This window comes from Balaenoptera borealis, assembly GCF_965194805.1.
Source record: "Balaenoptera borealis genome assembly, chromosome: 1".
NCBI classification, from domain to species: domain Eukaryota; kingdom Metazoa; phylum Chordata; class Mammalia; order Artiodactyla; family Balaenopteridae; genus Balaenoptera; species Balaenoptera borealis.
Genome location: NC_138860.1, coordinates 174,434,299 through 174,458,929, shown reverse-complemented (window position 1 = coordinate 174,458,929; position 24,631 = coordinate 174,434,299). Strand labels below are relative to the sequence as shown.

Genomic DNA, 24,631 nt, shown 5'->3' with positions numbered 1-24,631 from the left:
CCGTCTCCGCATGCGCGACCGAGCTCCTGGGGCGGTGCTGCTCAATCCGGGTATCCGGCGGCCTGTAGCTGTTTTGTTTTCTTGGCTGGAACTGGGAAAGTGAGGCGGCCCGGCGCGGCGCGACACCGGGCTCTGGACCGACTGCACGCGCGGGGCTGGACGTAAGTGCCAGGCAGGAGTGGGGGAAGGGGAGGAACTGCCGCAGGCCGGATGAGGCCGGGACCCGGGAGTGTCTGCCCGGCTGATGCTGCCTGAGTCGTTGGGTCCACCCTCTGGGAAGCTGCAGGCTCAGGCTGTGCCTTGCTGGACCCTTCCTGGCCACTTCCTGCTGACTCGTGTCCGGCCGGCGGCGGGAGAGGGCGACCTCCTCCGCACTCCGGACAGCGCCCTCCCCGGCACGTCACAGGATCCCTGAAACTCAGCATGCCCCCCTACTTGAGAGCTGCAGAAACTGACACCCCGGAAGGAGTGTAAGCCGGCTGGTTCCCTTGTCGAGGGAGATGGCCGAGCCATAAGAGCTAGAACTAGTTTCCACATCTTCCCAGTCGCAGGCCACTCTCTACACCTCAGATCCCCAGAATCTGGAGGGCGGAGTTTGGGCACGAGTTGTGCGGGTAATAAACCAAAGAAAAACGGATTCGGGGCGGCGTCATTGGGGTGAACCGAAAACAACATACTGGCTTGCTGTTCCTCCCAGGGAAGAATAAAACGAGTGAATTTTCAAAATTGGACTTGTCCTAAAGGCATATTAGCACTGGGTATAATCACAGTTTTAAATTTAATTTTTAAAAGGGAGTTTCCAACTGGATTCATTGCTCTTTTTTAGAATATGTTTTCGAACAACCATAGTTGCTGGCTACAGAGTAGCTTCATGGACAGGTTAAGATTCACTGTAGGAGTTAGGATGTTTGCTTGATTATTAACAATTTACACTTAATGCAGGCTTTTTCATATTCTGAAATAGAGATCCTATGGATGTGTCTCAGACCAGGTTTGTATGGCCCAGCTCTAAGGAATGTTTTATGTAAATGTCGTCTATGGTAATTTAGCCATGGTAATATAGCAGTGCGTTTTCTTTCTTTCTTTCCTTTCTTTCTTTCCTTCCTTCTTTCTTTAATTTCTTCCTTCCTTTCTTTTTTTTTCTTTCTTTCCTTCTTTTTTTATGGTCTGAATTAATATTGACTTCAATTTTGTGCTTTCTTTTGGCTGGAAAACATGTTAGAATCAGAGATAGAGCTTACTAAAATGAAATGGGTGTTCTTTACATAGAAATGACGCCAACAGACAGACATGGAGAAGGAAAAAATAATGAAGTGAAGGGATGTGATGCGGGTGCAGTGTTTAATTCCTTAATCTGAGTGTGAAGAAACATGTTCTATGACAAAATGTGTAAATTGCTAAGAGAAATATTTTTCATCTGAGTCCATGCTTTAACTCAGAACCAAAGTGTTATCATTTGTCTCTTTGCTATGCTAGTGCTGCTGGACTGTAAATATCTAAGTCACATAATAACTTAGTTTGGAATTAAAATTAATAATTAGTGTAAAATTTTTTCAATATTTGGATGCCCACTTTTGTTCATATTGCTTAAAATATACCAAAACTATCTTTTAAATTAAAAAAAAAAAACTTAAATGAGTCCACATTTTGTTTTCCAAAGTTATGTGGAAATTCATCAAAAGCTAAATCAAATATTCTGAAGTATATGTAGCCAGATAAAGTATTTGTAACTTCACTTTTATTAAATTATTCCTAAACTGTTAATTATTTTCTAGAAACATAAGTCAGGTTTGAAGCAAGTCAATAGAAGTACTTTAGTTGGTTTTTTTTGTTTGTTTGTTTTTTCAAGTGACCTGAAAAAAATGTCTGGATTTCTAGAAGGCTTGAGATGCTCAGAATGCATTGATTGGGGGGAAAAGCGCAATACTATTGCTTCCATTGCTGCTGGTATCCTAGTAAGTGTCCTTGATAATTTGGGCCTTCATTATTTTGGTGTGTTTGTTTTTATGTATTTAAAGCTCTGTGTGATGTCTTTAAGTAAGTGCTATTTATTTTATCTTTGACTACTGAATTTTTAAAAATAAATGTTGATATTTTGTTTTATTTATGGGAGGGTTTAGTTATTCCATTTAAAGAGTTGACATTATGGCTTGAAATTTGATTAGATTATTTTACTTTAACTGCATGAAAAAAATTGTATAGTAAGACAGTATATTTTATACACTTACTCATAGCATGGATTATGCTTCCTCTTAATAAGTACATTAAGTTACAAAGAAGTGTTTAAGAAACAATCAGGTCAAAACCATTCAAGAGATATGATTGTGTTTCTCCATGATCCAGCGTTAACTTTCTTCTCAATCTCATTAGAAAATAGAAAGAACTCATAAAAATATATTGCTTAGAAGTAATTTATAGTATAAAATTCTTATTTACATTACAGATCCTTCAAGGTATCTGATATTTGTTTTGTCCTCTAATGTTGTCATATGCTCTAAAGAGTGAATTTTAAACAAACAAAACTCTAAGTTTAAATATGTCCTCTTTGCCTAGTCTCTGACAGTTATAATCTATGAAAAATAATTATCCTATATTTTTCCAAAGTAATGTCAAAATACAAAACTACTATAGAAATTCTGCTCTTAAAAAAAAAAAAGCTTTGAATTTTAGTCTATGAAGAAAATATCTTGAATACATTGAGCTAAGGGTGAAAAAAAAACAGTGAAAGAGTACTTGCACTAGCTAGTAAAAAAGTCATTAATGGAGTATGGATCTGTCTGTAACCTGATAAAAATAATTTGATTAGCCTAAAATAGTTATTTTAAAATAATTCCCTGAAGATGGCAATGCTGCGAGCAAACTAGGTCAGGGTTGCAAGTGGGGATAGAGAAGGGGGTTACTTTCCAAACCTTCTAAGCTACTTGTCAGTATTTGCTTAATATCATCTTATTGTTTCTGCTCATGTGATAAAAATATTTGTACAGTTTTAATGTTTTTTCATTATGTGTTTGCCGTTGATAGTGTCCAGAACCAAGTGAAATTAAGATAAATTATAATTTGGTATTTAAATTGAATTTAGCATAATCTCTGAAACCATCTGTAGACTGCACTATAATTCATCAAAAGGGAAAGCAGTACTGCATAGCCATTGTTTATTTCACCACACCAAGAGGCTAGCTAAAATTCTATCAACGATAATTATTCCCTATATTATTTTCAATACTTTTTTTTTTCCATTTTCAATAATATCTTCCTGGAGGCTTATAGTATATCGACAACAGGCCACTCCTCCTGTCAGCTGGAGTCTGAATCACTTTTTTCCTTTCTCCTGCCATGAAATATTGTAACTTCTAGTTCACAAAATTAGATTACAGACTTTAATATGGCAACATAAAATAATGACTAAAGTAGACTTAGAAAAGAAGTGTTAATAAATAATAATTGCTGTGGGACTTTAGGGTATCTAATCTTTCATCAGATATTAAGCCATATACTAATTATATGCAAGAAACTGCTGGAACATTTAAGAAAATTTTGGACTTTATTAGAAGGGATCTCTTCACTTAGATTCTTTGCTTGATTCCTTGCTTTCTTTGCTGGAAAGCAAGATTCCTTGCTTTCTTTTTATCCAGTAAGATATGAAATAACTGTACTTTCTCCTTTTTGTGGTTTGTTTGTTTTAGTTTTTTACAGGCTGGTGGATTATCATAGATGCAGCTGTCATTTATCCCAGCATGGAAGATTTCAACCACTCCTACCATGCCTGTGGTGTTATAGCAACCATAGCCTTCCTAATGTAAGTGTCATTGTTAGTGACATGACTTACAGATTGTCACAAAAGAAAAATGTTTTACATACAGTTGAGTAGAGTTAAATTTTTTAAGTGTTAACCAAATTAACATACGGGACATGGTTTAAAAGTCAAATCATAGAGAAGGGCTGATGAAGAAAAGCAGCAGGCTTCTTTTCTGTTCTTCCTTCCACCTCTCCTCTCCCACTTCTGTCTCCCAGCTTCTCTCAGCTATCCTTTTATTTCTAGGCTGCCAGTGTTTATAACTTTACTTTCACGTCAGAAACCATATACTTTGTCTAAGAGTTTGTTTATTCATTCATCCAACAAATATTTACTAAGCTTTTATATTCCCAGGCTCTGCTCTAGGTACAGTAAATACAGTATATAAAACAGGAAAATCCATGCGTTTATGGAATTTATACCTTAATGAGTGAGGCAGATTGTAACTAAAGAGAAATAAATTAAATATATAGCACGTAAGATAATGATAAGTGCTAGAGAGAAAAAGCAGAGGGGGGGATATGAGATGTCAGCAGGGGGTGCAGAAATTTTAAATAGAGTCAAGGAAGGCCTTACTGGAAGGTGATTTTTAAGTACAGATTTGAAGAAGTTAAGGATCTGATCATGGAGATACATAAGAGAGGATCATTCCAGGCAGACGGAAGAGCAAGCACAAAGGCTGTATGGCAAGGGGACCAGCATGGCTGGAGTAAAGGGTCAAGGTCATAAAAGCCAGAGAAGACTGCGGAACTGTCCAGACTGAGGAGACTAAAGAGACAGGAGAACAGACTGTCCCTCATGGTTCTGGACCGGATCCTTTTACTATTTAGAGCATTATTGGGACAACCGGGGAACTTGAATGAGGTCTGATGGTTAGCTAATGGGAATGGATCATTGTTAATTTCCCGATCTTGATGGTTGTATTGTTCGGTAGAACTGTCCCATTTGTAGGAAATACATACAAATTTCTGGGGTTATGGGTCATCATGTTGGCAAGTGTCAAATGTTTTAGGAAAACAAATTTATTTGAACTATACTTGGGACTTTTCTATAAGTTTGAGATACGTATAAAACCAGTAATACCAGAGAACAAAAAGAGGTTGTTCATTCGAGGATGTGCCTAGTGGTGAAGACTGACGAGGCAGGGTCATGGCTGTCCCACAGAGGGCTGTGAAGTGTATTCAGGTGGCTCAGCAAGGAAAAAGAAGAGCCAATAGCCACTAGCCCAAGAACATCTGCATTGTTTAAAAATATGAAACTTGTTTTAAAATGTGTTTGTTTTATGTACCAAATAACTTAAAAGAGGTCACTGAAAATAATTAAGAGTATTTTGATCATTCTTTTTAAAACTTAGATTTGAATGAATAAATTAAGGTTTTATGTTGTTGTGAAAAAATTAGGGTTCATGTATTTAGCACCTACTATATACCAATCCCTGTGCTAGGCACTGAGACTAAAAGTGAGAAATAAGATAGACACAGCCCCTGTGTCTTTCTAGCAGTAGACACTCACACATACACAGTTAAATGGAGATACACACACACACACACACACACACACACACACACACACACACACATAGTTTTCTAACTTCTTGACGTATTGTGAACAGTTTCCCATAATATTTTAAAATTTTCAGAGGATACTTCTAAAGAAAGCAAGGCTATCTCAATTTAGTATTCTGTGAAAGTCAGCAAAAGACTTCTTATGTCTGGAACGTGTAACAGGGATTGAAAAAACAAGATTTTACCACTTGCATCTCTTCATGTTGAGTATGTCTGATGTGTACAAATGGAAAACTAGATAGGACCAAGGTAAAGATCCTTCCAATCCTAACAAGATATAATTTTGAGAATTTCACTCTCAAATTTTAACAAGCATCAGAATCACCTGAAGGATTTGTTAAAATTCAGATTGCTGGGGCCCATACCCAGCGTTTCTGCTTCAATAAACTTGGGGTGGAGCCGGGGAATTTTCTTTCTAAGGAATTCCCAGGTGATGCTGATTCTGCTGGTCTGGGGACTACGGCCACTGCTTTACAGGATATCTGGTTGAGGAGACTTGCCTAAGGTGTATAAACCCATTACTCAAGACTTATGAAGACTTACCTTAAATTTTCAGAACTCTAGCTTATTGTACCTGGTAATTTGATGTCATGGATAATTTCCTGTTAAGAGTCAGAGACCCTGATCTCTTGGTTTTATTGTATTCACACAGGATTAATGCAGTATCGAATGGACAAGTGCGAGGTGATAGTTACAGTGAAGGTTGCCTGGGTCAAACAGGTAAATAGGTGCAAAAAACATCTTACTATACACCCTTAAAATGAGAATTATACATGGAAGGGCCACTTGTCTGACTCCTTCAGATTGGAGATAGGTTATAGGTTCCAAGGAGAGGTTATAGGTTCCAAGGCCTAAGGTAAAAGTCGCATTTGATCAAAGATTGCAGAATAGTATTTTTAAATATATGCACAGTTTTGAATATATAACCCTGTGCAATAATATGTGGATATAAATGTATACAGAGTACGGTAAAGAACAGTATATAATAAAGAATACATGTGCAAAATAGAATTTCTGCTACTTGAGACCATACCAGGACTTCCCTGATGGTCCAGTGGTTAAGACTTTGCGCTCCCAATGCAGGGGGCCTGGGTTGGATCCCTGGTCAGGGAACTGGAGCCCACATGCCACAACTAAAGATCCCACATGTTGCAACAAAGATCCCACACACAGCAATGAAGATTGCGCGTGCCGCAACTAAGACCCAGTGCAGCCTAATTAATTAATTAATTAATTAAAATTTTTTTTTAAAAGAAGCTATACCATATAAATTATTTTCTTCCCTTTTTTGCAAACCTTACTTGATTGAATTAGCATTTTGAAATAGCTTAGAGTCATAGTTTTTTGGTGTGTTTTAAAATACACAACATAAAATTTACCAAAATTTAAGTATACAGTTCAGTAGTAGGTGCATTCATTTTTGTTGTGCAACTCTTTTAATCTTGCAAAACTGAATAGAATAATAGAATTTTAGTGCTTAGATTCACCCAGGCCTGCCTTGCTCAGCTAAGGAACTCATATCCCCTGAACCCCATGGCCATGTACCCAAGGTAGGCAGAATACAGGATACGTATAGCACAGCTTCCTATAGGGTCCAATTTAGTCAAAGATTTGAGGGGACAGATATTTATTGAGCAGTTTAAGTGGTAAACTTAAAATATTATATCCATACAAAAATAAACCTGGATATAGGCAAATTTCAGGTGACTTTTTTTTTTCTTTCCCTAATGAAACAGAAACTGCAGTAGTCAGCTCTGGTCTATGCTTTCAGACTCCTTTGGTTCACTCTCTTTGTAGATCAACTTAAGTAGAAGAGATACAGAAATACTGACGTACCACAACCTTGTAAACTCTAAACAGAGATGAACGTTAGCAGTTACTGTTGGTAATAATAAGCCAATAATATTATCCATAAATAAATAAATAAATAAATCCATAAATAAAATTTGTTAGCTAGCACAGCTTTGGGGGTCCAGAGCTAGTTGTATTTGTTTTAGTATCTCATCTATGAGTAACAGCTTATTATTTCAGAACTATTTTATGTTTTGGGTATGAAATCAGAAATTTATGTATAACATTCTATTTGCTGTGCTTTATTGAGCAGGGCAGTGTTTTTATTAAAATGTATTTGTGCTAATTAAACAAACTCATCTCAGAATTCATTTTAGGCCATCTAATAACTCCATTTATTTCATATCAAATCTTCATAAATATTGTATAATGTGATTTATAAGTTGGTTGTCTTTCTCTGTTAACATAATTTTAATGCAACTTAGTCCTAAGTGCCAGCCACACTAAATTTGAATTTGCTTTGCTGCCTGACTTGCTTGAAAGGGAAATACGGTAGTGTTTAGGTTCACATATCACTGAGTATGAATTTTTTGTTAAGTATACCTATGTTATTGTTTGCAAGTTCTCTTGGAGGGCTTTAAACTTTGGAGCACAATTTCTAAAAATACTTGGAGAAGGAGCTTCTAAATATAGTGAAACATATTTCGTGAGATTTATATAGGAAGGGAGAGTGAAGTTTTTCTCAGTGTCATAGTTGGGGAAAGTAAACTTAGGCACTTAGAATATACAGACCAACCAACCAACAGGAAAAGGGCCAACGTCCACACTGATGATACTCAGCACATTTTTCACTGGTCTTGCTTTAGACTTTAATGACAACTACACATTTTTTTCTCTTTGGGTTTTTGTCTTCTTTTTGAAAAGTTAATTGAACTGACTGCTGCCATTTGAGAAACAATTCTGGTAAAATATTATTTTCCTTAAGGTGCTCGCATTTGGCTGTTCATTGGTTTCATGTTGGCCTTTGGCTCTCTGATCGCATCTATGTGGATTCTTTTTGGAGGGTATGTTGCTAAAGGTAAGAGAAAACGCAGTTTTTATTTTACTTCAATGGAATACTGAAATTTTGTGTTAAAGTTGGTTTTTCTTTAGAATAAAGCTTTTTTCTTTTACTTTATTTATTTATTTATTTATTTATTTTTGGCTGTGTTGGGTCTTCGTTTCTGTGCGAGGGCTTTCTCTAGTTGCGGCAAGCGGGGGCCACTCTTTCATCGCGGTGCGCGGGCCTTTCACTATCGCGGCCCCTCCCGTTGCGGGGCACAGGCTCCAGACGCGCAGGCTCAGTAGTTGTGGCTCACGGGCCCAGCTGCTCCGTGGCATGTGGGATCTTCCCAGACCAGGGCTCGAACCCGTGTCCCCTGCATTAGCAGGCAGATTCTCAACCACTGCGCCACCAGGGAAGCCCAGCTTTTTTCATACTAGCAAGGCATTTGTGCCTGGGAACTCTCCTCCCCCTATCTGTATTTGTTTTGTTTGTTTGCTATGTTTTTAGTGTGCCTTTCTTCTGTATTTTCTAATCTAGAGCCTGGAAGGAATGGAACACAGCTCTATACCTTGTTTCTCTTTGGGTTCCAAAAACCTCAAAAGCAGAACACATGTTGTCCAGCTATTTGGCAAGTTTTGACTTGCTGAATAATATCCAGGCAAAGCTCTAACATCCTAGAATTGAAATTTATTGAGCTAAGCCTCCGTGATAATATGATAGCATCTTCTTTTAGACAGAAAAGCAAATTAACCCTTAAGCCGTATCTGCTATATAAGGCCAGTTTAAGGCAAGCTAGGAAAAGACCTGCTTTTGGGTCCCTGGCTGAAATTTTGCCTTGAGGGACCCCAGAAAAACATGAGATCCATTTAATGTTCTGGGTAAAATTGACAATGCTTATCATAGTAAAAATATAATATTAATGATTTGCCAAACTAGACCAGCAGAGATCTAAGCTAGCTCATATTTTAACATTTTACTTCTTTGAATAAAATGTAATTCTTGGATTGAAATCATTGGTTTCCTGATTTTTTATTAAAATTGTTTTAATCTTACAGATAGGAATGATAGGCAGTTTTAAATATTTATATTTTTTCTTTTATTTATATATTATAAAACCATGTTACTAAAAATGTAGAAAAGAAAGAAAAGAAAAACTATAATAATCTTTCTACTCTTAAATATTTTGGTATATTTCCTTTGGTATCTTGCGTTTTTTAAGTAGTTATAATCATAGTATAAATATAATTTTGAACCTAGCCTTTTGCATTTAACATGATATCATAAGTAGTTTTCTTGCTGCTATAAAATCTATCACCATCATGTTTTAAAAACAAAAATGTTACCTTTTATCATGTGAAGTGCATAATTCTTGTTCATTGTAGAAAATTGAGACTATAAAAGAGCTCAGAGGAAAATAAAATTACTGATAATTCTTCTTTCCTAGATACAACTATTGATACAGAGCCCCTTTTTGTAGGAATGTGTTCATCTCATAGACTTTTAAGTTATTTTCCTAAAGGCTTCTGAAGCCAGGTTATGCTTTGAGAATTATTAGCAGCAGATCTGGAATTTTATAAAGTTGCCTTTATATAGGATCTTTATGAGTCATTCTAGTGTTAATAGTTATTTAATGTGGCCTTCTAGTAGAGAAGGCCTATACAAACCAGTGGTTATGGTAATCAGATTAATTTGAAACTATTATGAGAAAAAGTTGCTATTCATCTATTCATCATGCCTCAGTTTGTCAATTAGTCAGCGATGATTAACAGTTCCAATAGTAGAAATTTATGAGAATTTCAACTTCAGTCGAGGATAAAATGGGGACAAAATGGTCCTCTGGCAGTCTTGCCCATCTTAGTTAGGGGCTGCTTTCTCCATCCAGGTGTTTAAGCCCAAAACCTGGGTGGTTAAGGCCTGTCAAGGATGACACCTCTTTCTCTCACATCCCACACACCCAAGTCCATCAGCAAATCCTGTTGATTCTGCTATTAAAAAAAGTGGTCTTGCATCTGACCACTTTTTACCTTCTCCATGGCTCCCACCCTGGTTCAATCCATTATAGTCTCTGGCCTGATTTCCTAAAATAGCCGCCTCACTGGTTTCTGTTTCTCCCCTTCCCCCCTTTAGTCTACTGTCAGCACAGCAACCAGAAGGATCCTATTGAAATGTGTCAGCTCAGGTCACTTTTCTGCTCAAAACCCTCCGATGGCTTTTCCTCTCACCCAGAGTGAAAATCAAAGTCCTCACCATTACTGCAAGGCTCTAGAGGATCTGCACCTCCCAGCCTGCCCCTCGTACTTCTCTGATCTGTCTCCTGCTTTTCTCTCTTCGGCCCACATGACCATTCCTCTAATGTACCAGCCCACTCCCACCCCAGGGCTTTTGCACTTGTTGTTCCACTGTTTCTGCATGGCTCCTGCCCCCACTTCCTTCTTCGTGTCCTTATGCCAGTGTCACCTTCTTATGTGGTTTTTCTGCCCACCTGTATAAAATATCATCATTCACTACATTTCCTATACCTTTCCTGCTTTTTCTCCTTATTTATTCTTGGTATTCTCTAGCTCCGTGAAGGCAAACACTTTGCCTGTTTTATTTACTGCAGTATCCTCAGCACATTGAACAGTGCTGGCACATAATATGTACTCAGTATTTGTTAAATAAATGAAGGAGGCTACCAGCGCTACACTCTGTCATATGTATTATGGCATTTAATGCCCACACCAACCATAGTTACCAGAAAAATCAATTATGTTAGGCAGGAAAACTGATATGCACCAGTTTATCAGAAACAATGTGTTGAGATCATAAACCTCTAAGTATTACAATTACTTTTACAGAAAAAGCCATCGTATACCCTGGAATTGCTGTATTTTTCCAAAATGCCTTCATCTTTTTTGGGTAAGTTTGTTTTGCATTCTTCATCCTATCTTTTTTTAAAATAATGGTTTATTTTATGTCATTTACTATATTTAGTTGCTTAATTTCCCCCTGTCTAATGCCCCTTCCCCATGTTAGTGTCATAAAATACGAAGAATGAGACTGAGAAAGATATTTTTACTACACGGGTTGGCTTGCTGCCCACCTTGGGAACATACATCGATTTTTTAAATTGCCACCACCTCCCCTTTAACGAAGAACTGTGATTTGTGTAGATTTAGTTACATAACACTGGCACTGTTCATTTAAAATCTGTATCTCTAACAGTTGCTTTTAATGAAAGCCTGCTTAAAATCATTTCTCCTTAAAATTTTGTTTCTGAATGCATTTTATGGTTCTTACTATCCTTGGTGTCACTAGAATTTGTGACATTTGAGGGGTAGAGGAAAAGCCCTGACATTTTTTTATCCTTCTGATGCAATGACAAATTAAAAGATTGCTAAGACCTTAATACTTTTATCACTAATCTTTTCTAATGTTCATTCTTTCCTGGACGCTTAGGACCTGCCCTTTCCCCTATCCCTGGCCTCCCACTTAACCCCTCCCCCCCAAAACAACAACAACAACAAAAACTTCTCTTTATCCTGTGCATCAGGAGTTCTTAACTTCTGTTCCATGGGTAGGCTTCTGAAGATTGGGAACCACCGGGTATTTCTGTATGCAAGACATTGGTTTTTCTGCTTGTTTCTGGGAAGAGAGTCTGTGGCTTTCATCAGATTTTCAAAGATGTCCTTAATCCAAAATAGGTTTTAAAAAAACCTTTATATTCTGTATCTTCTTTATATGCTGTATATTCTAGGACAGTCTATTCTAGGACTTTTCCTTCCCTGTCCCTTCCCACCCACCTCCTAAAAGGAAATAGATGCCCCATATCTACTTGAACCACTCATGAAATGCTAACAGTTGCCCTTTAATAATAGTCAGCAGCTGGTATTCACACTTCTTCCATTCTACCACAAAGCATTTTTGCAATTTTATAAAATCAGTTTAGAAATAAGAAAAATGTGAACTTACATGTGGCAAGATACACAGCCTCTTTGGGTCATACCTTGCATCTTGAAACTAGTGGAGAAAACCCAAAGAGTTTTTTAAAAAATGTTAGTCCATTGATTTTTGTGCAGAAAATAATAATGACCAAAGTTTATTGAGCACTTTTTATGTGCAAGGCATCATCTTAGTGTTACACGTGTGCTCTCAGTTAATCCCCAACACAACTCGGAAGGTGGCTCCATTATTATCACCATTTTATATGTGAGAAACAGGCACAGAGCTCATGTTTGAGATCATGTGGCTAAAATTCAGGCTATCTGACTTCAAAGTTCAGTCTCCAGCTACTATGAGGGTGAAATTTGAAATTTGGAATGAATTTAATTGACGTTTTCTCCTTTTGTTGAATCTTCAACCAGTTGCTTAGTACTGTTTCCCTCCTGCCTTCTTTTTTTTTTTTTTTTTTTTTTAAAGAATGTAACACTGTACATGAAAAATACAAAGTGAACAAACCTCACTCCCCAGGTTATGCAAATTTGGTAAATATGGGTAAGTTTGTTATTTTATAGGGTAATGTAGCCTGTGTTTATGAGAGGGACAGTGTTGATATTTATGATTTCTTTTCCTTTCAAGCTGCAATGCTGAGGCTTGGGCATCTTTAAAGAAGGACCAGGCACCCTGAGCTCACTACTCCAGTATCTCCACAGGGTTAGAGGTGCTCGGGGGAATTCAGTGCCCCACAACTTCAGCCAAAGGAAGGCAGTGTAACAGGGTCAGAGGCAGGGGTTAGAAAAGTTTCAGGATGGAGTGGTGGGGAGGGGATTTACGAGAACCAGCCAAAGAAGGGCAAACAGCAGACTTTTTTATTTTAATCATTATTTTCTCTGGCAGAGGTAGAGGATAAAGTAAGTTCCACCTTGAGATACTGTTTTTGGCAGAGAAGTTACTCTATCACAGCAGGGAGGAACCACAGGATTGAGTGAAGATTTGTGGGAAACTTTTATCTTTTCCAGTGAGGGAAGAAACACGTTAAGTTCATATGGTAGTTATCACATTTCACAAAACCTTGGAAACCGAGCAGTGACTTGTCATTGTCTCAAATTAGTTATAATAAATTACTTTTCTATGCAACGAGTTTGGTTAATTTCTCATTTATTACTATTCTATCTATTAAGTCTAAAAACTAATTTGGTTTTGTGAAAATACTGTAAGCAAATTGAAGTTAAATTCAACTAATAGACACCATTGTTAGAACAGTTGTAGCAGATTGCCTACCATTTTGATTTATAACAGAACAATTCTCAGCAACAGCTTAGAAATTACTGTTTCAGAAACTGATGTCAGTACCAAAGGTGACCATCTGACAATGTAGGAGGGACTGGCTCTTGCCCAAGAAACTATTGAGATTATAGTTTACATCTGGTGACTAGTGTGCTGAAGTTACCACATCTCTTTTAAGCTCTCTGGAGAGTAGGGGCCCTAATACCCAACTTCGGTTTTTCTTTTTTTGCAGCAGTAGGTTTGATATTACCTGGAAGAGCAGAGATCAAATCACTTTTTGGAGGTTTATGAAATCCTTTATAAAGAGAAATTCATATACTTCCAAGAGAGGGTATAGATGACTTCCTGGTTGCACTTTTTTTTGTTTTTTCCTGGTTGCATTTTTGTTTTCATCAAAAAACACTCAGGTGTTTACCTTTATAAAGGCCTATGAAACCTGTTTTTTTAATTTTTTGGCCGTGCTGCTAAGCTTACGGGATCTTAGTTCCCCCACCAGGGATCGAACCTGGGCCCCCTGCAGTGGTAGCGCAGAGTCCTAACCAGTGGAGCGCCAGGGAATTCCCTATGAAACCTGTTTTAAATCAACCATTTTGATTGAGGGTTTAACCTTGAGTATACACTGGAGATTGGAAAACAGATATGAAAACCAGCAGATGCCACTGAAGCGTCCACTCCTCTCATTTCTCCCTTGCACTTACTCCCCACATCCAAGCCCTGATGACGAGTCTGCTTCTGAATTGTCTTAAACCAGTTCTCTTTTTGTCTATTTCCATTGTTATGTTTGGTCGTCCTCATCCCTTCCTGAGCACTTCACATCCTTGACTATCCCTCTCTTGGATCCAGTTTTCCTATGTCAGGTTTCCTTCTTAAACAAAGCTCTAAGCCTGTCATTTCCCACCTTAAAATTTTTCAAAACTCGGAGCTGTCTACAGAAGAGGTTACCACTAGTGACCATCCAGCCAAATTCTGCCCACAATTCTGTTTTATTTAGCCTATACAGTATTTTTTGTTTTATGGAGCTGACATTTAAAAATCAAGAGATTTCATCAAAAATTGGAATTTAGGGCCTTTCTTGAAAAGCTAGATGATCTAACAACCTGGGCCCTGCTCAGCAACAATCCGCTGGAGCTAAAGTTGTTTCTTTTAATGGGGATGCATCTCTGCATAGTCCTATCTCATGTATTGCCTGGGCCTGAGTACCAGCTGCCCCTTTAGTAGATCACAGGCTGGTGCCTGCCCCCTTGACTCATCTAAGGCACCGAAGGCCCCTGTGGGCAATTTGCCACCCTGGTCAATTGGCTTACCAAATCTGGCCACTGCCGTTGCTCATCTTCCTCGATTCTTAAACTATACTCTGGCCATATTGGACTCTCCGCTGCTTTACTACACCACAGATATTTATATTGAGATATATATATGTGTGTGTATACATATTCTTATGCATATAATTCCAGTCTGCCCTCTTAAACTGAAGCCTTGAAGACAACTATAGATACTTCCCAAACTAAAACCTAGAGTGTAAGCTCTGTGAGGGCATTTCCTGACACATCCATCTCCTGGGCTTGTTCTGAGGCCCCATGGTCTTTTATTCCTCTTTGCCTTTTGATCTACTTTTCCTTTTCCTCTCCCTAAAACATCTTCCTTCATCATCCCACTAGCTCCTGTTCCTCCCAACCTCCCATTCAAACTCCTGCTTATCCTTCAAAATTCATCTAATATTACCTCCTCTGTAAATCCTTTTCTAACACATTCAGGCAAAATAAATTCCCATATGTTCTCTGCTCCCTTAACATGTGATACATATGTGTCTCCCCACCCCCACCCCCTATACTACCACATTGTGTCATCAAGAACATGAGCAACTTGAAGCCAGGGACTGTATCTTTACTTTTATAGCCCTAGCTTCTAGCACCTAGCACCTCGACTTAAAAAAGGCTTGTTGGCCAGGGGAAAATGGCAGCAGCCGTGTGGCTGACAGGGTCTTGGTGCTCCGGCCGGGCATCAGGCCTGTGCCTCTGAGGTGGGAGAGCCGAGTTCAGGACATTGGTCCACCAGAGACCTCCCAGCTCCACATAATATCAAACGGCGAGCGCTCTCCCAGAGATCTCCATCTCAACGCTAAGACCCAGCTCCACTCAACGACCAGCAAGCTACAGTGCTGGACATCCCATGGCAAACAACTAGCAAGACAGGAATACAACCCCACCCATTAGCAGAGAGGCTACCAAAAATCATAATAAGGTCACAGACACCCCGAAACACACCACCGGACATGGTCCTGCCCACCAGAAAGACAAGATCCAGCCTCATCCACCAGAACACAGGCACCAGTCCCCTCCACCAGGAAGCCTACACAACACACTGAACCAACCTTAGCCACTGCGGGCAGACGCCAAAAACAACAGGAACTACGAACCTGCAGCCTGCAAAAAGGAGACCCCAAACACAGTAAGTTAAGCAAAATGAGAAGACAGAGAAGCACACAGCAGATAAAGGAGCAAGGTAAAAACCCACCAGACCAAACAAATGAAGAGGAAATAGGCAGTCTACCTGAAAAAGAATTCAGAGCAATAATAGTAAAGATGATCCAAAATCTTGGAAATACAATGGAGAAAATACAAGAAATGTTTAACAAGGACCTAGAAGAACTAAAGAGCAAACAAACAGTGATGAACAACACAAGAAATGAAATTAAAAATTCTCTAGAAGGAATCAATAGAATAACTGAGGCAGAAAAACGGATAAGTGACCTGGAAGATAAAATAGTGGAAATAACTACCACAGAGCAGAATAAAGAAAAAAGAATGAAAAGAATTGAAGACAGTCTTAGAGACCTCTGGGACAACATTAAGCACACCAACATTCAAATTATAGGGGTCCCAGAAGAAGAAGAGAAAAAGAAAGGGACTGAGAAAATATTTGAAGAGATTATAGTTGAAAACTTGCCTAATATGGGAAAGGAAATAGTCAATCAAGTCCAGGAAGTGCAGAGAGTCCCATACGGGATATATCCAAGGAGAACCATGCCAAGACACATATTAATCAAGCTATCAAAAATTAAATACAAAGAGAAAATATTAAAAGCAGCAGAGGAAAAGCAACAAATAACATACAAGGGAATCCCCATAAGGTTAACAGCTGATCTTTCAGCAGAAACTCTGCAAGCCAGAAGGGAGTGGCAGGACATATTTAAAGGGATGAAAGGGAAAAAACTACAACCAAGATTACTCTACCCAGCAAGGATCTCATTCAGATTCGATGGAGAAATTAAAACCTTTACAGACAAGCAAAAGCTAAGAGAATTCAGCACCACCAAACCAGCTTTACAACAAATGCTAAGGAACTTCTCTAGGCAGGAAACACAAGAGAAGGAAAAGACCTACAATAACAAACCCAAATCAATTAAGAAAATGGTAATAGGAACATACATATTGATAACTACCTTAAATGTAAATGGATTAAATGCTCCAACCAAAAGACATAGACTGGCTGAATGGATAACAAAAACAAGACCCGTATATATGCTGTCTACAAGAGACCCACTTCAGACCTAGGGACACATACAGACTGAAAGCGAGGGGATGGAAAAAGATATTCCATGCAAATGGAAATCAAAAGAAAGCTGGAATAGCAATTCTCATATCAGACAAAATAGACTTTAAAATAAAGGCAATTACAAGAGACAAAGAAGGACACTACATAATGACCAAGGGATCAATCCAAAAAGAAGATGTAACAATTGTAAATATTTATGCACCCAACATAGGAGCACCTCAATTCATAAGGCAAATGCTAACAGCCATAAAAGGGGAAATCGACAGTAACACAATCATAGTAGGGGACTTTAACACCCCACTTTCACCAATGGACAGATCATCCAAAATGAAAATAAATAAGGAAACACAAGATTTCAATGATACATTAAACAAGATGGATTTAATTGATATTTATAGGACATTCCATCCAAGAACAACAGAATACACTTTTCTCAAGTGCTCATGGAACATTCTCCAGGATAGACCATATCTTGGGTCACAAATCAAGCCTTGGTAGATTTAAGAAAATTGAAATCATATCAAGTATTTTTTCCGACCACAACGCTATGAGACTAGATATCAATTACAGGAAAAAATCTGTCAAAAATACAAACACATGGAGGGTAAACAATACACTACTAAATAACCAAGAGATCTCTGAAGAAATCAAAGAGGAAATCAAAAAATACCTAGAAACAAATGACAATGAAAACACGATGACCCAAAACCTATGGGATGCAGCAAAAGCAGTTGTAAGAGGGAAGTTTATAACAACACAATCCTACCTCAAGAAACAAGAAACATCTCAAATAAACAACCTAACCTTACACCTAAAGCAATTAGAGAAAGAAGAACAAAAAAACCCCAAAGTTAGCAGAATGAAAGAAATCATAAAGATCAGATCAGAAATAAATGAAAAAGAAATGAAGGAAACAATAGCTAAGATCAATAAAACTAAAAGCTGGTTCTTTGAGAAGATACACAAAATTGATAAACCATTAGCCAGACTCATCAAGAAAAAAAGGGAGAAGACAAATCAATAGAATTAGAAATGAAAAAGGAGAAGTAACAACTGACACTGCAGAAATACACAGGATCATGAGCGATTACTACAAGCAACTATATGCCAATAAAATGGACAACCTGGAAGAAATGGACAAATCGTTAGAAAAGCACAACCTTCTGAGACTGAACCAGGAAGAAACAGAAAATATAAACAGACCAATCACAAGCACTGAAATTGAGACTGTGATTAAAAATCTTCTAGCAGACAAAAGCCCAGGACCAGATGGCTTCACAGGTGAATTCTATCAAACATTTAGAGAAGAGCTAACACCTATCCTTCTCAAACTCTTCCAAAATATAGCAGAGAAGGAACACTCCCAAACTCATTCTACGAGGCCATTATCACCCTGATACCAAAACGAGACAAAGATGTCACAAAGAAAGAAAACTACAGGCCAATATCACTGATGAACATAGACGCAAAAATCCTCAAAAAAATACTAGCAAACAGAATCCAACAGCACATTAAAAGGATCATACACCATGAACAAGTGAGGTTTATCCCAGGGATGCAAGAATTCTTCAATATATCCATATCAATCAATGTGATGAACCATATTAACAAATTGAAGAAGAAAATCCATATGATTCTCTCAATAGATGCAGAAAAAGCTTTTGACAAAATTCAACACCCATTTATGATAAAAAACCCTCCAGAAAGTAGGCATAGAGAGAACTTACATCAATATAATAAAGGCCATATATGACAAACCCACAGCCAACATTGTCCTCAGTGGTGAAAAACTGAAACCATTTTCTCTAAGATCAGGAACAAGACAAGGTTGTCCACTCTGACCACTATTATTCAACATAGTTTTGGAAGTTTTAGCCACAGCACTCAGAGAAGAAAAAGAAATAAAAGGAATCCAAATCAGAAAAGAAGAAGTAAAGCTGTCACTGTTTGCAGATGACATGATACTATACATAGAGAATCCTAAAGATGCTACCAGAAAACTACTAGAGCTAATCAATGAATTTGGTAAAGTAGCAGGATACAAAATTAATGCACAGAAATCTCTTGCATTCCTGTACACTAATGATGAAAAATCTGAAAGAGAAATCAAGGAAACACTCCCATTTACCACTGCAACAAAAAGACTAAAATACCTAGGAATAAACCTCCTTAAGGAGACAAAAGACCTGTATGCAGAAAGCTATAAGACACTGATTAAAGAAATAAAAGATGATCCAAACAGAGGGAGAGATACACCATGCTCTTGGATTGGAAGAATCAACATTGTGAAAATGACTATACTACCCAAAGTAATCTACAGATTCAGTTCAATCCCTATCAAACTACCAATGGCATTTTTCACAGAACTAGAACAAAAAATTTCACAATTTGTATGGAAACACGAAAGACCCCAAATAGCCAAAGCAATCTTGAGAAAGAAAAACGGAGCTGGAGGAATCAGGCTCCTGGACTTCAGACTGTACTACAAAGCTACAGTAATCAAGACAGTATGGTACTGGCACAAAAACAGAAATATAGATCAATGGAACAGGATAGAAAACCCAGAGATAAACCCATGCACATATGGTCACCTTTTCTTTGATAAAGGAGGCAAGAATATACAATGGAGAAAAGACAGCCTCTTTAATAAGTGGTGCTGGGAAAACTGGACAGCTACATGTAAAAGAATGAAATTAGAACACTCCCTAACACCATACACAAAAATAAACTCAAAATGGATTAAAGACCTAAATGTAAGGTCAGACACTATCAAACTCTTAGAGGAAAACATAGGCAGAACACTCTATGACATAAATCACAGCAAGATCCTTTTTGACCCACCTCCTAGAGAAATGGAAATAAAAACAAAAATAAACAACTGGGACCTAATGAAACTTAAAAGCTTTTGCACAGCAAAGGAAACCATAAACAAGATGAAAAGACAACCCTCAGAATGGGAGAAAATATTTGCAAACGAAGCAACTGACAAAGGATTAATCTCCAAAATTTACAAGCAGCTCATGCAGCTCAATATCAAAAAAACAAACAACCCTATCCAAAAATGGGCAAAAGACCTAAATAGACATTTCTCCAAAGAAGATATATAGATTGTCAACAAACACATGAAAGGATGCTGAACATCACTAATCATTAGAGAAATGCAAATCAAAACTACAATGAGGTATCACCTCACACCAGTCAGAATAGCCATCATCAAAAAATCTACAAACAATAAATGCTGGAGAGGGTGTGGAGAAAAGGGAACCCTCTTGCACTGTTGGTGGGAATGTAAATTGATACAGCCACTATGGAGAACAGTATGGAGGTTCCTTAAAAACCTAAAAATAGAACTACCATATGACCCAGCAATCCCACTACTGGGCATATACCCTGAGAAAACCATAATTCAAAAAGATACATGTACAATCATGTTCATTGCAGCACTATTTGCAATAGCCAGGATATGGAATCAACCTAAATGTGGGGATATGGGGATATATGTATATGTATAGCTGATTCACTTTTTTATAAAGCAGAAACTAACACACCATTGTAAAGCAATTATACTCCAATAAAGATGTTAAAAGAAAAAAAAAAAAAAGGCTTGTTAAATGAATTAGATAAAATAAGGCATATAATGGTTACATGCTAAACATTGGTTAACTTTTTAGGAGGGACATATGTCTCCAAACTCAGAAGTTAAGGATGCAGGGAAGCTAATGGTAAATAGCACAGCTGAGCACAGTGAAAGAATTTACTACCTTAGAATGATCAGTTTCTGTTCTGATACATCCCATGGGTTTTTTCCATACAACTCATCAATTATTCTTTGTTGTTAGTTTCCCACGATTCTAAATCTCACACAGTCTTTCTTTCACCAAACTCAGCTAGTCATGTGATGTTTCTTATTTTATTCACAGAGGACTCGTTTTTAAGTTTGGCCGCACTGAAGACTTGTGGCAGTGAAAACATCTGATTTCTTACTGCAGAGAAGTCCTGCATGGGTTTGTTTTTCTTTTCACTACTCACTCCCAGTCTTTTGTAATGCCATTTTCTAAACTTCTTTCTGAGTGTAGTCTCAACTTAAATTTGTATAATACTAAAATCATGAGAACTCCCTATTTAAACAACAACAACAACAGCAAAATCTATTGTGGTATGCATTTGCTTAACTTGTAAAATGTTAAAGAAAAATATTTCACATGAGAAATTTTTATTATGTTTTATCATGGTATAATTTGTAAAAATAAAAATAAATCACAAAAGAAATTATGGAAGCATCTTATATGAGTATTTGTCATATCCAAGGTGCAAAACTGCAGTTAAAGTGCTCTGAAGATTGAATGTGTTTATTTAAATGTGGCCCCTTCTGTGTCAAATGTTAAATGAAATATAAACATATTGTTGTTTTTAAAAAACTACTTAGTGGTCAGAATTCTTTCTCAGTATACTTTGTGTTTGGTTTATATGGTTTTGCCACAAATTCTGTAAATATTTCAGTGTAAGTAACTATTGAGCATCTCCCAAGGGGTGAGTGAACATGTTGAAAGAGAGTAGCCCCACGGTCCTGCCGCCAGTCTCCTCAAAAGTGTCCCTTCAGTGGCACTGATGTGGGGGGGGAAGGGGGTGAGTAGTAACTCAGCTGTGATACCTGGTCCTGGTGGGATGCTGACAGTCACTCCACAGCCACCATGGAAGGAAAGAGGAAGAGGATAGGGATTTGACACTGGTCTTTACTCAGGTGACTAATTCTGTTGTCGGTTTGATAATAAATTGGATTCCATTTCATTGTATCTCTGTACTGAACCACTAAGCTCAAGATAGACCAGCAGGGTCAATTATAATGACAAATGTTAACTACTGGGAATTCTTAGTCTGTTCCTCTTTGGAATTCTGTTATCCCCCAGGCTCCCCACTTTGGCAAAATGGGAATTTATTTTTTCTTTAATAAACTAGCTAACTGTGGGATACATGTTCTTCAGAACTAAAGCTTAAAATGTTTTCTTACATAAAACTTGCTACAATTAGCCATTCATTAAATGCCAAATATCTCTTATATTTAAATTGTGGTCCTTTTTTTTTAATATTTATTTTTTATTTTAAATTGTTTGTTTGTTTGGCTGCATCTTCATTGCGGCACGCGGGATCTTCGTTGCAGCGTGTGGGCTCCTGTCTAGTTGTGGCAGCGGGTTTTCTCTTCTCTAGTTGTTGTGCACGGGTTCCAGAGGGTGTGGGCTCTATAGTTTGCGGTACACGGGCTCTCTAGTTGAGGCACGTGAGCTCAGTAGTTGTGGTGCACGGGCTTAGTTACTCCGTGGCATGTGGGATCTTCCCCGACCAGGGATCGAACCCTCGTCCCCCGCATTGGAAGGCAGATTCTTTACCACTGGACCACCAGAGAAGTCCCAGTGGTCCCCTTTCTATGTCAGCCATAGTTTTCTCCCAGTGTGTACAATTTGAATGTTGCCTGGTCATCAACTATTCAAAGAAATGGCTGTGTTGCTGTCATCTCACAGCAAATCACTCCTGGTGAGGTTTTAGATCCACAGGATGTGAGAAGTGGAGGCAATCTTAGGGGTTGAAGTTCACCTTCTCTTCTTACTGATAAGGGAACCCAGACCATGGCAATTTAAATGATTTCCTCAAGGTCATAGAACTAGTTTTTAAATCTTGAGGCAGTGTATCTCCACGTTTGACCACGAATGTCTTCCCCACAGTTAAATTCAGGATATGCTCAGGGAGTAGGAACTCCTTGTAAAACCACTGGAATAAAAGCACAGTGTCTGCAAGGGCTAAATCTAAGTGAGTTCTTAGTTTTCCCCTGTTTTATATCGTCTGCTTTGCTGATGTAGATGAGTTAACTGATAGCTTAATACTTTATTAAGCTCAAGAAAGAATCTAGGAATTGTCAATAAAATTGAACCAAAACCTTAGTTTTGTGAACTGTGTGTCTGCACCCAAGAAAATAATGATAGCATCATCTTTCATGAAACCAAACATAATTATTTAAAATTATTATAATATAAAATTATCCCTTATGTTTTTAGTCTTTTATTTTTAATATCAAATCTATCTCTGACCTGTTTCATTGTACATAAGGAGACTTTGCTGTAATGAGTGTTTGTCGCACACACAAAAAAATGGGCAACAGTGAAAAGAAGTTGTTTTCAAACAGGCCTCGTTTTTCTTGGATGCTTTCGCTTAATATCCAACAGCCAAATGTGGAAACTGTAAAAGGAAAGTAAACATTTTTTATTACAGATGAACCCTTATTATATGCTTAATATTGTACACATATTGATTCTGGCTTGATCTTTCGAAACTTATGTTGCCCAAAATGTTGTTTCATCACAAAGGTCTTAGTCCTTTCATAAAATCTGAATTGGAAGATCTCTTAGATAGCTAGATCTCATTTCATATAGCTCTTTACATGGATCATTAATGGTCACCTGGCTTGTGTCTGAACACCTCCAGTGACAGGAGACTCACTACCACATGAAGTAGTTTATTCCGTTTTGCAGACAGTTCAAATTGTTAGCAATTTATACTGCATTGCCCACTGGGCCTAGTTAAATTCTTTGGAGAAGCATAGAAAAAAATCTTTTCCCTCTTCTACATGACAGTCTCTCAAGTGTTTGAAGATTGTTCTTAGGTCTCCCTTGGGTCTTCTCTTCTGCAAGCTAAATAAGTCGATCCCCAGTTCTTTGGTTGTGCCATATGGTACCCTGCCATACAACATCACTGCGTGTTGAGTAGCCTTGGATCACAGAATTCTAGAACCAGAAATCAGAGTAGCTAAAGTTTATGCGGTGTTCTCTATGGATCAGTGCGCTAACATTTCACACATGTTACCTCCCTTAAATCCTTCCAACAACCTAGTGAGATATCTCCATTTCAGAGATCACAGAGCTAGAGGTGGTAGAACCCAGATCTGTCTGACTCCTGAACGTTGAATTTGATCTCATTTCACAAATGAAGGAACTGAGCCTCCCTTCCACCCCACAGAAGTAAAGTGACTTGCCCAAGGGCACCAGCCTGTGGTGGGTGAGCTAGGACTCAATTCAGATCTGCCTCCCAGATAAGGCTGTTTCCACTGGGCCCCTCCCAAAGGGGAGGAATCAGCAGGCTCCTGATCTGTTTTCCTACTTTGCTTTAAAAACTGGCTCTCCTTATTTTGGCAGAACGAGCATTTTTTGGGCCCTTACTGTGTGTCTAGAACATCTATGTTAAATCAGAAGCAGGGGTGACACCAGTGTGACAAGGCTATGCTGTTTTGCGTAAAACAGCAAGAGGAACTCAACACATTTTGTCGTGTTTTTGTGCCAAAACAGTGGTGGTGTTTAAATTTCTTGGCAATACAATCATGAAAAAAATAAACAGCAAATATGTGTTCAGAAAGCAATGGATGACCTTGAGTATACTGCAGTCATTTCAGAATCCATCCTACATGCTTAATCCTGTCATACTACTCACCCCTGAAACATTCATTTTATGGCACCATTTCCCCACGTAAACCTTGGGAGCTTCCCATCGCCTGAAGGATGATTCAAGTGACTCTGCCCACCATTCATCCTCCTCTTCGCCAACTCGCCCATGAGCCAGTTGCTTCATGCTTCTCCTGTGTTTGCTCTCAATTCTCCCCTTTCTTGGAATGTCTTTCACTTTCTGTCACTTAGC

At 38.1% G+C, this 24,631-nt stretch overlaps 2 protein-coding genes across 4 annotated transcripts in view; one reads left to right on the top strand and one right to left on the bottom strand.

The window, feature by feature from the left end:
* The first annotated feature begins 7 nt into the window (after positions 1-7).
* On the top strand, positions 8-21,363 carry TMEM50A (transmembrane protein 50A). 3 transcript variants are annotated; one of them, XM_082398508.1, is made up of 7 exons: positions 8-161; positions 1,850-1,955; positions 3,684-3,796; positions 6,011-6,078; positions 8,135-8,227; positions 11,032-11,092; positions 20,875-21,363. In XM_082398508.1, the coding sequence occupies exons 2-7, from the start codon at positions 1,863-1,865 to the stop codon at positions 20,918-20,920; spliced, it is 474 nt and encodes a 157-aa protein (XP_082254634.1). In that variant the 5' UTR covers positions 8-161; positions 1,850-1,862; the 3' UTR covers positions 20,921-21,363. The 3 variants fall into 3 exon arrangements, with proteins under 3 accessions (XP_082254634.1, XP_082254635.1, XP_082254636.1); XM_082398509.1 differs by lacking the exon at positions 8-161 and adding an exon at positions 330-614; XM_082398510.1 differs by lacking the exon at positions 8-161 and adding an exon at positions 647-758.
* Positions 20,874-24,631, bottom strand: part of LOC309631697 (RH-like protein) — a 45,374-nt gene continuing 41,616 nt past the window's right edge. Inside the window, exon 10 of the mRNA XM_082398537.1 lies at positions 20,874-23,182. Within this exon, the coding sequence (XP_082254663.1) occupies positions 23,156-23,182 (27 nt within the window). The 3' untranslated portion in view covers positions 20,874-23,155. The remainder of the gene's footprint in view (positions 23,183-24,631) is intronic.

Coding starts and splice junctions, on each gene's coding strand:
- TMEM50A (XM_082398508.1), top strand. CDS start 1,863: ATGTCTGGATTTCTAGAAGGCTTGAGATGCTCAGAATGCATTGATTGG. Junction 1,956..3,683: donor CCATTGCTGCTGGTATCCTA/GTAAGTGTCCTT, acceptor TGTTTGTTTTAG/TTTTTTACAGGCTGGTGGAT. Junction 8,228..11,031: donor TGGAGGGTATGTTGCTAAAG/GTAAGAGAAAAC, acceptor TTACTTTTACAG/AAAAAGCCATCGTATACCCT.